The 14,825-nt window shown below is 38.1% G+C and overlaps 1 protein-coding gene across 3 annotated transcripts in view; it reads left to right on the top strand.

The window, feature by feature from the left end:
• Dync2li1 (dynein cytoplasmic 2 light intermediate chain 1) overlaps positions 1–14,825 on the top strand; it is a 38,943-nt gene that overhangs the window by 14,524 nt on the left and 9,594 nt on the right. For 2 of the 3 annotated variants that reach the window (XM_048353026.1, XM_048353023.1), the window contains exons 9-13: positions 3,534–3,610; positions 4,124–4,194; positions 6,196–6,293; positions 6,718–6,810; positions 12,597–12,898. In XM_048353026.1, coding sequence (XP_048208983.1) covers positions 3,534–3,610; positions 4,124–4,194; positions 6,196–6,293; positions 6,718–6,810; positions 12,597–12,659 — 402 coding nt within the window. In that variant the 3' untranslated portion in view covers positions 12,660–12,898. Of the gene's footprint in view, positions 1–3,533; positions 3,611–4,123; positions 4,195–6,195; positions 6,294–6,717; positions 6,811–12,596; positions 12,899–14,825 lie in introns of those variants that run through there. The other variant, XM_048353024.1, reaches the window with a different exon arrangement.

Here is a 14,825-nt window from a genome sequence, read left to right as displayed (position 1 = left end):
AGTTATAATTACAGAAATCATCTTCCATAGCATGGCCAAATTTTGCTAGCTAGCCTAATAAAAGATAAAGCTTAAAAGTACTTTTGTGTTAAAAAAACAAACACTTCTTCACACTTGAATAATTATGTGGGCTGGGAATATGGCCTAGTGGCAAGAGCGCTTGTCTTATATACATGAAGCCCTGGGTTCGATTCCTCAGGACCACATATATAGAAAAAACCAGAAGTGGAGCTGTGGTTCAAATGGCAGAGTGCTAGCCTTGAGCATAAAGAAGCCAGGGACAGTGCTCAGGCCCTGAGTCTCAAGCCCCAGAACTGGAAAAATAAATAAATAAAAAGTATGTAATGGTCCCTTCTTCTAAATCAAGTCAGAATGTAGAGACAACATAGTCTTGCACTGTACCTTCCCAGTTACAGTATTGTAACTAAAATTACTGTGTATATTTCTGTAATCTCAACTTTGGGGTTTTGGGGACATTCTAAATACATTTCATCATGTATTTTCTTAAAATCATTACCTTGTGTTTGAACTTTATTTTCTATGGATATAGTGCCTCCGAAAATGGTCTTTATTATTTTGAAAAGAATCAATTAAAAAAAAGTTACTCAGGGGCTGGGACTGTGGCCTAGTGGCAAGAATGCTTGCCTCATACACATGAAGCTCTCGGTTTGATTCCCCAGCACCACATATATGGAAAATGGCCAGAAGGGGCACTGTGGCTCAGGTGGCAGAGTGCTAGCCTTGAGCGGGAAGAAGCCAGGGACGGAGCTCAGGCCCTGAGTCCAAGGCCCAGGACTGGCCAAAAAAAAAAAAAAAAAGTTACTCAAAGTAAGAAAGAACTTTCAGGCATGAGTGGCTTGTCTCTGTAATCCTAGATACTCAGGAGGCTGAAAGCTGAGAATTGTGGTTCCAAACTAGCTGAGGCAGACAAAACTCAAGATTTTTATCTCCAACTAGCCAACAAAAAGCTGGAATTGGAGACATGGTTCAAATGGTAGAGCATCAGCTGTGAGCAGAAAAGCCAAATGAGAGCACAAGACCCTAAATTCTAGCCCTGGTATCAACAATAACAAAGAACTTTCTAATATTACCACTATCTGAAAATGGAATAAGTTCCATTGGGAAATAAAGGATGCCCATGCAGAGCTTGTTCAAGGTCAACAGCTCTACATGGAGGATGTTTACAAGAGATGGATAAAGCAGATAGAAAAATTGAGTTAAAAAGTTTCTAGTGTTCTCCCCCCTACACTCTATAAAATACTTTTGGATTTAAGTTTTTTCTTCCTCTCTTCTAAAAAGGGAAAATACTAAAGAAAATGTAAAGTTGTATATAAAATAAATCAAGGGCATATTAATAGTATACCAATTCTAATAAAAAATTAAATTGAGAAATTGTATTGTTAAAATGCAAATCATTTTCTCTCTCTATATTTTAGTATCTCATTAGTATCATTTAAGTTTTTTTTCTTTTTTTTTCAAATTTTTATTATCAAACTGATGTACAGAGAGGTTACAGTTTCATACCTTAGGCATTGGATACATTTGTACTTTGTTACCTCATCCCTCATACCCCCCTCCCTCCTCCCACTTTCCCTTCCTTCCTCCCCCCGGAGGTGTTCAGTTCACTTACACCAAACAGTTTTGCAAGTATTGCTTTTGTAGTTGTTTGTCTTTTTTTACCCTGTGTCTCTCAAATTTGGTATTCCCTTTCAATTTCCTGCATCCAAAGTTTTTTTTTCAATACTTTCTTTTAAATGAAGAATCAGATCTTATATTTTCATAGGCTCTCCTTTGAGTATTTTCCCTGGGGTCCTGTTCTTACACCATGAAGGTTACTTTCTGGATTTGCTACTACAATCAGAAAATTGATATCTTTGTTTCATAATTACATTTCATTTCAGCTTAGGATATTTTTTGTTCATTTTTGTAAATGTTAGTCATTCTGATTTGGCTAAATGACTTCATGTCTTTGGAAATCAAATCTTTTTTTTTTTCAGTGTGGGGCTTGAACTCAGGGTTTGGGCCTTGTCCCTGAGCTTTTTCACTCAACGTTAGCATGCTACCACTTTGAGCCATAGCGCCACTTCTGGTTTTCTGGTGGTTAATTGGAGATAAGAGTCTCATGGGGACTTTCCTACCAGGACTGGCTTTAAGCTGCAATCCTTAGATCACAGCCTCCTAAGTAACTAGGATTACAGGTGTGAGCCACCAGCACCCATCTAGAAATCAAAAATTTTTTTTGTCAGTTGAACTCAGGACCTGGGTGCTGTCCCTGAGCCTCTGTGCTCAAGACTAGCATTCTACCACTTGAGCCACAGAGCCACTTCCGGTTTTTGAGTGGTTAATTGGATTAAGAATCTCACAGGGACTTTTCTGCCCGGGGTAGCTTTGAATCGAGATCCACAGCCTCTTGATTACAGGCTTAAAAGATTTGTGGGAATGTGACTGGTGGGGAAAGAGGTGATGGAAAGACTGACTGATGAAGATGTACTGCACACATAAATGGATATGTTAAGTTGTAATCTCCTTGTACAACCATTTGAAGGTAAAATTTTTAAATGATTTTTCTGGGTAACAAATGTCCTTGTTCCTACCCGATGTCAGCCCCTAATTTTTAACCTGTCTACCTCCCTTGATTCTCTAAAAACATATTCTAGTTGTAACCCTCCTAGTTATACACCATCAATGAAAATATTCAGTATGTTATTTTTCAGGCTCTGACGGCAACTCAAGTAAGTTAGAGGGGCTGGGAATATGGCCTAGTGGCAAGAGTGCTTGCCTCATGTACATGAAGCCCTAGGTTTGATTTCTCAGCACCACATATATAGAAAAGGCAGACGTGGTGCTGTGGCTCAAGTTGGCAAGTGCTAGCCTTGAGCAAGAAGACCAGGAACAGTGCTCAGGCCCTGAGTCTCAAGCCCCAGGACTGGCAAAAAAAAAAAAAAAAAAAAAAAAAAAAAGGAAAAGAAAAAAGAAAGAAAGAAAGAAAGTTAGAAAACGGTTTTAGTGAGCATTAGTGTCCTTGGTCCAGTCTCCAGCTCTCACACAGATTGGTTTGATGGCACCAATATGCCCTGGTTATAAAAGTTATTATTTTAATGTGTACCTCTAGTTTTTTAATTAATTCAATTGCATTTGGGGAATTATTTTTCTTTTAGACTTTAAGAGTATGTTTATGTACACATGCGTACACATATGCATACACACATAATACTACCACAAAGGCATAGATATAGACTTAAAATTTTTTCTTTGACAACGTTTATCATCCATCTGAGCTGCTGAGATGATCAGTGCATAAATACAAGTCCTTTCCACATCATACCTCATGGAGTTTGAAATGAGAATTAAATATATCCAGTTTTCTTGATTATAAGTTTTATTTTGTCTACTCAAAGGTATTTGTTGGGTAACTAAATTGTGGTTATCTCTACCATCTCTACTTGCTTTCGGCTATATTTATTTTTACTTGTTTTCGTAATACAGTAGCAGATTATATCACTTAATCTCCTGGTTTTTGTTTTTGTTTTAAGTTTACCAGTAAATCAGAAGCTTTACTACTAAAAATCCGTGGAGTTATCAACCAGTTGGCATTTGGTATCGATAAAAGGTACTGCTAAATATTTTATCTTATTTTATTGTATTGGTAGGTGTTGTCTCATCCTGTAATTATCCTCCTGAGTCTTGTTTTTGATCAGCAATATGCCTCATGTGACTGTTTCAATAGTCTGTTTCTTATATTATTTAAATGTTCTTCAGACTTTACAAGTAAAACATCATATAATGTTAGTTTCAAACTGGAACAAAATGATACTATTATATTCCTTTCTAGTAGCTTTCCTTTTATTATTATTTTCTTCTCTTAACTTGGAATTACAAACTTTAGTGTATATTTTTCTTAGCTTTGCTATTTCTCTAAGTTTGGATTTAAGGTAACATGGATGCATGAAACCTTTATTCACATTGCATTTTAATTTTTGGAATCATTTCAGTTGCTAGTCACGGGTTTGTACAATACTCTCGTCAGTGGTTTAGATATAAACTTGACCCTCCTGCTTACAGTGAGTTTGGCAGCATGTTCGATTACCCAACTAAATTAGAATCTCTTTTCTTCTCCATGTAGCAAATCGATATGTGTGGATCAGAATAAACCACTGTTTATCACAGCAGGATTGGATTCTTTATGTCAAATAGGTTGGTGAACTTATTAAGATCACTCAAGCTTTTTTAATTGCATATTGATTTTACCCTACTCCCTGTTCACTTCATCTCCATCACACTGCAATTTCGAGTTTCATCATCACTGTGGCTATTTCATGTGTATGTATTTGTATACACAGCATGGATACACCACATTGACATATTTGTGTTAGAGGGGATGTTACCACATAAGAAAGTGATTTCTCACCTCTGTTACACTAAAAATGCTATATGTAGTTCCCTTTCCTCAGTGAGTTCTATTTTTATATTTTAAATCAAAATTTTCTTTTCTTTTTTCCCTTCCCTCCCCTTCCCTCCTCTTCCTTTCCCTTCTTTTCCTTCTGGTTTTAGCAAAGATTTATTTTAATATAACATGGTTAAAATAGGAATTTTAAACTTTTTTCTTTGCCAGGCCTGGGGCTTGAACTCAGGGCCTGAGCACTGTCCCTGGCTTCCTTTTTGCCCAAGGCTAGCACTCTACCACTTGAGCCACAGCACCACTTTGGGCTTTTTCTATTTATACGGTGCTGAGGAATTGAACCCAGGGCATCATGCATGCTAAGGCAAGCACTCTGCTACTAGGCCACATACCCAGTCCCTTGGGGGAATTTTTAGAGAGAGAAACATTTCTTTCTCACTTTGCATGAAATGAGAGTTAGAGACTCAAAACTGTTTTCTTCTTGAAGATCTTTGGGCCTAACAATTCTTTATGTTCAAGGTTGGCATGGTTTGATTTTAACATTGTCAGGTAGTAGTTTTCTTTTGTATTTCCTTTCCTCTCTTACTCTTCTGAATTAAAGATAGATTGACTTTAAATGTAAATATCTTTGTAATAGTATTATAGATTGAATTGGAATTAAATGAGTAGGGATGGTTTTGCCTAATAGAGCAGTCACCGAGACTGATTTTTATAATTTTCATTCATGCCAACTTCTTTCAGCAGCACTGAGACTCAGTATGCACTGGTACATAATGCTAATGGAATTCTTTTGCCTGTGTGAGTAGAGGTCTGAGAGGTTGATCATTATTGAATTTAACAATCACAGACCTCTAACATTATCAAAATTGAAATTTTTTTGTTCCATAAAAGCCTATGGGAAAGACACTGTAAGATGTGCAAGAAAATGAGAACATGTTTTCCAACCACCTGCCTGTCAAAGTACTAATGCTTAGGATCAGTGACGAACCCAACAATCCCAAACCCAAACAACCCAGATAGAAAATAGGACAAAGGTATTTCACTGAAGCAGGTATTTCACTGAAGCAGCCATAAAATCACAAATGAAAACCTGGCTAATATCATTAGTTACTAGGGGCCTGCAAATTTAATGAGACCACATTGTCATATCACTTCTCATTTACCATACTAATATTATGCAATAGTGACATTGGTGAGGATGCATAGAAACTGGGTCACCCATACCATGTTTGTGGAAATGGCACCGTCACTCTGGAAAACATTTTGACAGTTGCTTTTCATTTGGCCTTACTCTGTTTTCTGAGATAGGGCCTCCTGAGTAGCTAGGATTACAGGTGCGAGCCACTGGTGCCCAGCTACTTGGCTTTTGTTTTTAAACTCTGTCATTAAAAGCATGGCTATACAGGCTTATTTAGTTCATTAACCATTACTGATGGTCATTTTGACTGGTCGGTTTTGCATAGTGCAAATGATGCCACAGTGTGAAGACCTTCATACAGACAACATATGTTTCTGGGGTCAGCACACAACCTGGAATTACTGTGAATAGGATGGAGACACAGATGTAGGTAGAACATGTTGCACAATGAGAGCTAGAGCTTACCCCTTACTCCTTACCTCTTCTTTCAACCCTAGAACGTGTCCCAGTGCTTTGTACTGTTGGCTAGCACTCCATTAGTGGTGACTATATTAGGTAAATGAGTGGTCCAGAGTTCCAATTTTATAAGTGTCATTTGTTTAGTCCATGATAATGCTTCCATTGAGGTAGTCATTTGGAATACAACTTTCAATTTTAGGTGCTCCTCCTGTTCCTGATAATGACATTGGAAAGCTTCATGCTCATTCTCCAATGGAGTTATGGAAAAAAGTATATGAGAAGCTCTTTCCACCAAAGGTATGTACTTCTAAGTCTTTGAAAACGTGAGTTTTTAGCACTATTCACCAGTCACAGAAAGTGTTCCAGAGGTCCGGTTACATTAACTTGGTTTGTATTGTGCATGCTCCAGTGGCATGTAAACATTTGCTAAACTCTATTGTAAATGCATCACCGTGGAGGTTAGAGGGCAAGTGAGATGTGGCTCCCCTTTCAAACAGCTCCCTGCTGTTAGAGGAGGAAGACCATATCTGAAAAGAGAGGGAGGCAAGTTGTGGGGGAGGGAGCTTTACTTTAGTAGGGATGATGAAGTGATGAAGGCTGGAAAGGTATAGAAAGCCTTCACTGCCAGATTGACAATGAGAACTTGGCTCCTTAGACACGTGGTGGCCACTGAAAGTTTGGGGTCATGGGCATGAAATGATTTGGTGAATTGTAATTTCAGAGTATCAGCACGCTGAAAGCTACTAAGGACCCGGCTCGAGATCCTCAGTATGCTGAAAGTGAGGTTGACGAGATGAGAGTTCAGAAGGATCAGGTATTATCCAAAAGGTTCCCATAATTTCGTGAGTTTTATGACACAGTCCTACTGTGTTTTTGTTTATTTGTTTTGTTCTTGTTGCCAGTCCTGGGGCGTGGACTCAGGGCCTGAGCACTGTCCCTGGATTCTTTTTGCTCAAGGCTAGCACTCTACTTGAGCCACAGCGCCACTTCTGGCTTTTTTTTTTATCTATATATGTGGTGCTGAGGAATCGAACCAGGGCTTCATGTATATGAGGCGAGCACTTTACCACTAGGCCATATTCCCATCCCTTCCTACTGTGTTTTTTAATCTTTTAAAATTTTTATTTATTGTCAAAGTGGTGTACAGAAGGGTTAGTTTCATATATTACGTCTTCATAGGGGGAAAAAAAAACCTGATATACATGAAAAAGAAACTTAAACTTAATCTATCGTGCTGGGCACCTGGAACCCCAGCTACCTGGGAGACTAGTATCCAGAGGATCATGGCTTGAGGCCAGCCCAAGCAGGAAAGTTTCACACAATCCATCTCCAAAATAACCAGGAAAAAGTGAGGCTAGAGGTATTAGCTCAAGTGACAGAGCACCAGCCTAGCAAGTGAAGCCTTGAGCTCTAGTACTGAAGAAACAAAAACAAAAAACCGGAACCACTATTGTTCTACTACTCAGGCAACTTAGTGTTTATAAATCCTTTTTCAATTTCCAGTTTACTAAATGTTAAAGAGGGGGAGTGGTTTTACCTTGCTGTTGGGAGACACTTTCACATTCTCTTGACTGAGATTATCTGGAAGGTTCATTTTCCATCAGGCCGTTCAGACATATTCAGACTTTGTTTTCCTCGGAGATGGTACTGATGTTTAAATTCAGAACCTCACACTTAGACATTCTACCACTTGAGCTGCACCTCTCTCTATCCCTTCACTGCTTTTGTTATTTTTTTTATTTTTATTTTTTGGCCAGTCCTGGGGCTTGGACTCAGGGCCTTAGCACTGTCCCTGGCTTCTTTTTGCTCAAGGCTAGCACTCTGCCACTTGAGTCACAGCGCCACTTCTGGCCATTTTCTATATATGTGGTGCTGGGGAATTGAACCCAGGGCTTCATGTATAGGAGGCAAGCACTCTTGCCAGTAGGCCATATCCCCAGCCCCCTGCTTTCGTTATTTTTAAGATACGCTCTCATATGTTTTGCTTAGACTACTATGTTTTGCCTTGGACTACAATCCTCCCACATAACTGGAATCACAAGTCTATGCCACCTCTCCTGGCTCATTAATTGAGATGGGGAGACAGGGGCTCACTAACTTTATGCTTTATAGCCTCAAATTATGATCCAATCCCCAAAAGCTGGAATTATAGGCATGAGCCACCACTACTGGCCTCATACTTTCTTTGTGCCAGAAGAATTGCCTTGTCCGTTCTAAGGATTGCCTAGCTAGCAAGCACGCAAGCATACTTGTCAGAACCTAGGATATCTCAAGAAAGTGCTTAGAAGTGGAGGCTACAATGCTACCCATGCCTAGATTTTGCCCCATTTCAATATACAGTCTGGTATAAGAACATACACATTGATAAATTCACCATGACTCAAATACTGTGTGTAGATTTTTCTCAGATCTCCTTTTAGTTTGATAAAATTGAGACATTGTACATTCTGTCCTTGTATAAGGAAGCTGTGGCAAGCCCTATAAACTAAAACCATCTGTGACGATCTCTGGGATGGGCTGTGTTGAACTCTTGTAACTTGGGTGGCCCCATCATTCCAGGGGTAACCAGAAGACAACTGTGCTGCCAACAGTGCCCAGGTGTCCTATTAGCTTTATCTTTTACCTTAAGGAGTCCTAGAATGAATAAGAACTTTTTTCTTCAAATGTAGTCCAGAAGACTTTTGAAAAATACACTTATGAATGTTTAGAATGTTTTGTAGCTACAGCAAAGTAGGAAAGCAGTAGAATGACTTCATATAACCCTTAGTATATATGAACCTTGGCTATAGAGATTAGTTGGAAGTCCTTGCTGGGTTCATGATTAACTGCCATTCTTGATAAGAGTATCTGTTTATATTTCATAATGATCACTTTTATTAAGGTCACATGCATAGGTATTATTAAAGGTCTAGGGTATTTCCGAACACTGAGTTTCCACTTTGAAATCTGTCTTCCTTAACTGCTTGAATTTTGAATGAAACAGGAAGGCAGCCCCACAGTGCTGCTATCCTTCCTCATTTTTTTACTTTACTGATAGCAGAGAAATAATGACTATAATCTCTTGGCTGACAGATTTTTTTAACCTACATAAAATGTTGTAATGTCTGAATTTCACCTCTAAGCCATTTTTATTTGTGTTGCTTTTGGAAGATGAATAACATTAATTTCAGACTGCACATATGAAATCTTTACATGAATTTATGCTTCTGCTTTAGAAATACAAGAATGATTGCCATTTTATGCTTAATTATTGATATCTGATCCTACAGTTTGACATTCTAATATGTGCTAATGTGGTAACAATTCTCAATATATCTTGATTCTAGTTTTTATAGATCATAGAGATTCTCACAGACCAGAGTACTCGTAGGGACCTTTCCTATAGACCTTTCCTGACTGGCTCTCTTTTCTCTCATTACTCAAAAGTCAGGTATCATATGGATGCCAGAAAATATGGTATCAGTATATTCCAGTGTTTTTTAAAACCCTTTAGCTTTAAATCATTCCTAGTGTTAGGGAATATGAGTATGGAAAGTACTTGACAAACCCTTCTACCTCTTTTCAGTATTTTTTTTTTTTTGGCCAGTCCCGGGGTTTGAACTCAGGGTGTGGGCATTGTCCCTGAACTTCTTTTGTTCAAGGCTAGCACTCTACCACTTGAGCCACAACACCATTCTTGGCTTTTTCTCTGTGTGTGGTACTGAGGAATCAAATCCAGGGCTTCATGCATGCTAGGCAAACACTCCCACTAATCCACATTCCCAGCCCCTAAGCATTTTTTTTAAGCAAGAAAAAAGAAGTAGTAGAAGTTTGACTAAATAATTACTTTTCATATCTTTTTTATCAGCCATGGATATCTTTTCTTAATTCCTGATTTGGAAAAAGTCTACTTGCTGATGATACATAGAGCTATAACTTAATTAAACACACACAGTGACTTACCTAGAGAAAAATATTCTGTCCTTTATTGATGATGATGTATATAAGACATTTATAAGACTTAGTGTGGTGTGAAACCGTGGACCCTTTATCTCTGAAAACTTCAGAGGTTCCTAGTGTCAGGATGGAAAGGTTCTTGGTTTTGCTTTCACTTTTTTTCTTTTCTTTTACTTTTTTTTGGTGCCATTACTGGGGCTCGAACTTGCTCTTATTTTATTTGGCTTTTTGTGTGGAGCTGTGGCTCTATGTTTTACCCCTTGAGTCATGGATCCACACCTGTTTTTTTGTTGCTTTTGTTGTTTTTTGATGATTAATTGGAAATAAGAGTCACAGACTTTTCTGCCTAGTATGGCTTTGAATTGTGATCCCCAGACCTCAGCCTCCTGAGTAGCTAGAATTGCAGGCATGAGCTAATGGTGCCTGACTGCTTTCACTTTTTAAGTGGCTCTGTAAAACACCCATGAAGAATATACAGCATAAAACTAACCTGACCTGCTATACCTTTTAAACATGGACTGTTTGAATTCACAGTAGCAACACTGATGATCTGAGCCCTCAGCCACACCACTTGCTCTTTCTGCTCCCTCAGGAGTGACCAGCCATTTTCCCATGCTGTCCACAGGGGGCTACCACTCACAGAGCATCGCAAGGCAATGCACTCAACTTTGTCTTGGTGAAAATAATTGAGCATTTCCAGTTAAAGTTTGAAGTGCCAGTTTATTTTTTATAAGTCAACAATATTTGAAACAAGTAACAGATAACTTGTAAACTGGGTTTACTTCATTGGAAAACATAAACCAAGTTGAATGACTACGTTGGAACTATTACCATAAAAACTTATAAATTCATGCACAATTTAAAATACTTTACACTTAAATTTTAGTGAAAACGTATAGGCAAAAAAAGGAGGGGCTGGGAATATGGCTTACTGGTAGAGTGCTTGCCTAGCATGCATGAAGCCCTGAGTTTGATTCCTTAGCACCACATAAACAGAAAAAGCTGGAAGTGGCTCTGTGGCTCAAGAGGTAGAGTGCTAGCCTTGAGCAAAAAGAAGCCAGGGACAGTACTCAGGCCTTGAGTTCAAGCCCCAGGACTGGCAAAAAAAAAAAAGAGTGAGAGAGAGAGAACCAGTTTTTCTAAAAACAAGAATGGATTTTTTGTTTTTCAGGACAACTATGAACTAAAGTTACACTAGCCAAAGGGCAGTGATCACTTCATCTTGCAGAGTAATCACTTTTTGCTTATCTAAAGTCATAATTTGTTTTGTACAGTCATTTGGACATGGAATAACAGAGGAAGTCAGGAGCTTAGAAGATCCCTTTTGAGTAACACTTGTCTCATGCAGGATTTATATCTCTACTAAAATTTATCTTTATTTTATCAATTGTAAAATTAAGATGTTAACTGTGAAAACTTTCAATATGTAGATGTATATAGAGTAGAAAATGGAAATATCCCACTACCCGGCTATTAGCTATTTTCAAGTAGCTCATTTATCACTATTATTTTTGCTGGCTGCTTCTGTGGCCTTGTATGAATAAACACTGATGTATGTAATCAATTTTCTGGGAACACTAAGGTGTTTCTAATTGTATACTGAGATACACAATTCAAGGAGTCTCCTTCCATTTACATCCTGTATATTTCTGTATTTGTGTGTACGATCTTTTTGTGTGGGTTTTGGGGGGGAGGGTGGCTAAAGGGGAGACAGTCTTGAGGCTTGAATTCACGACCAGGGCTCTCTTCCTTAGCTTTTTCACTAAAGGCTGACATTCTACCATGTGAGCCACAGCTCTACTTCTGGATTTTTGGAGGTTAATTGGAGATGAGTCTTACAGACTTTCTTACCTGGGTGGATTTGAACCTTCATCCTTGATCTCACCTCTTGAGTAGCTAGAATTACAGGCATGAGCCCTCAGTGCTGACTTGTATGATTTTTCTTTTTCTTTTTCTTTTCTTTTTTTTTTGCCAGTCCTGGGGCTTGAACTCAGGGCCTGGGCACTGTCCTTGAGCTTTTTTTGCTCAAGACTAGTGCTCTGGCACTTGAGCCACAGTGCTACTTCCAGCTTTTTCTGTGTATGTGATACCGAGGAATCAAACCTGGGGCTTCATGCATGCTAGGCAAGTACTCTACCACTAGGCTATACTCCCAGCCCCGATTTTTCTTTTTTTTGAAAGTGCTGAGGATCAAACCCACAGCCCTATGTGTGCTAGACAGTGCTCTGCACTGAGCTACATTCCTAAACCTTGGTTATCTTGAAACAAGGTCTCATAGTAGCCTTGAACTCCCTTTGTAGCCCCTTTGGTCTTAAACTTGTGATCCTCATCCTCCCCCACTGCTGGCATTATAAGCATGTACCAATATACCTGTTTCAATGATGTTTCTAAAACTGGAATCACTGTATAGAAGAATATGTACATGTTAAAATCTTTATATTTCACCAACTACACCCAGGATGTTCACAAGAGTTTAACAGAAAAGTGCCACACGGAAACTCTGAAGACCCTATTTTTAGAAAATAAATCTTTAGTATAGTCCAGAATTTTTGTGAATAATCTTATAGAGGTACATTTTTAAATCTTAAGAAATGCTAACACAGTTTTAGGGTATGTACTTGTATTTGTTGTTTTTTCTTAAACTAATGCATATTTTTGTTTTAGGAGCTGGAGCAGTACAAGAAAAATTCTTCAAAGACTTGGAAACAAATTGAGCTGGACTCTTAAGCTTAACTCAACTATTATGTGTTTATTTCTTCCTTTCTAAATTCAAGTAAGATTATCTTATTAATAAGTATTGTATAAATATGTGACAAAAGTTAAGACATTCATTTTCTCAGGAGCAAAGCTTAACTTCTTATTCCAGTGTGACTCTCTAAATATTCTAGAGTCTTTTAAAAGGGAAAACATTGAGTAACTACTTGAAATAGTTTTTTAAATAAAAGAATCTTTTACCACTTACTTCTAAGTAAGTTGTTCAGGTCAGTATGTGTAAAGTTTTGGTTTATATGTTCTTGGGAATATGAAAGCAAAAGTAGTTGGTGATAATAGTTTTATATGTAAAGGTAAGTGTCTGTGTTGGACCTGTCTCTTCTAAAAGGAGTACTGAGCTGTAGCTAGTAGGAAATTACCAGAGGGCCTGATTTCAGGCTTTCACAGTTGAGGCTCAGGATGTACCAGAAAGCATTTCTTTAAAATGCACATCCCTGGGTCCTATACTAGAGGCTCAGTGTTCTACCATGACTAGTGTTAATTGTCATTCCCTGTGAGACTGGCATGTTTCTTTAAAATGTCACTTTTCAAGGAATAAGTCTAAGAAGGATGACCTGTAGATAAGAGAGCCAAAGCTTCACACAGGGGCTAGCAGAAATATTTCCAAGGTTGTATGTAGCTTTTTTTTTTTTTTTTTGGCCAGTCCTGGGCCTTGGACTCAGGGCCTGAGCACTGTCCCTGGCTTCCTTTTTGCTCAAGGCTAGCACTCTGCCACTTGAGCCACAGCGCCACTTCTGGCCGTTTTCTGTATATGTGGTGCTGGGGAATCGAACCCAGGGCCTCATGTATACGAGGCAAGCGCTCTCGCCACTAGGCCATATCCCCAGCCCTGTATATAGCTTTTAAGAACCATTCCCAATCCTGTAGATTTGTGTACCTGCCAGCCAAGTTCGATTTTGAGTAAGGATAATTGCTGTCATTTGTCAGCAACTTGTTTTTGTTCTTCTGTGTCCACATAGAAAATGCATTCACTTTCAGTTGTCATGAACTCGGTTACAAATAAGCCCATTTTCTAATTATGATAACACTTGACTGGTAAAGAATGGACAGTCAGCTATCTAATTATTGAATGAAATGAGCTTAGAACATGGTTCTAACATTCTTGAGAACATAGTGCTTAGCAGGTTTCAGAGGAATCTCAGTCGTAGGAATAGATTTCCCTGCCTTTGAAAAAGCTCCCTTTATTTATAGTGAACATTATGATCCCAGAAACATCACTGTCTTGGTGGGAAGAAACAGACTATTTCTACAATACTAATAGGAATTTTTATTATATAATTTGATTTTTTTGCACATCACTGTCCATTTTACTTGAGACTCAATCTGTCACAAGCTGAAAGCCTTTGTGTTTTTCTAAGATACTATCACTAACATTTAATAGCTTGAAGTCACGTGCAATGTCAGTTTTCCAAATGTTTCTGAGCTAGAATGAAATTCATCTGCATATGAATAGTAGAAAGTGTTTCCACTTACCTTGTACACCCATATCTTTAGTAAGTTGAAATCACTGATTTCAAAAGAGGTTCCTGTGGGACTCTCTTTGAACTACTTGAATAGATTATCATCTCCAGAACTGTCTATAACTGATGTGACATATATAATCTGTATGGCATGATGTAACTATTATACCATAATCATCAGTGTCACAGACCTTTTATAAAAATTGACAATACTATTCCCATAACTTACCAATGTCTCCAGATGCTTAAATGGTGTTCCAAGCAATAAAGTGTTACAGTGGTTTCCTTAATGAAATGATCTTTCCAACTATAATGTGAGACATTTCAAGTGCTATAATTTATCATTCTTTACAAGTTAGGTCACAGTAACTGAACAAGTTCATGTGCTCTTCTCAATATTTTTGCTCATAGTTACCATGGTAACATTGAGATAATTTTATTTCAGAATTATTCATGAATTAGTTGAAGATCAGTCAGAAAGATAATCTGTTATTTAGTGTAGAACCTATTTTTTTGTCAGTACTAGGGTTTGAACTCAGGGCCTTAGACTTGCAAAGCAGGAGCCATAACCTATAGTTCAAGAATCTATCTTTAATAACATGTATCCATCATCTAACATTTCATCCCTGGACATAATAGGTGTCAGTATTATTTATCAACA

The sequence above is a fragment of the Perognathus longimembris genome, chromosome 8, assembly GCF_023159225.1.
Source record: "Perognathus longimembris pacificus isolate PPM17 chromosome 8, ASM2315922v1, whole genome shotgun sequence".
NCBI classification, from domain to species: domain Eukaryota; kingdom Metazoa; phylum Chordata; class Mammalia; order Rodentia; family Heteromyidae; genus Perognathus; species Perognathus longimembris.
This window is presented reverse-complemented; position numbering and strand designations above follow the sequence as displayed.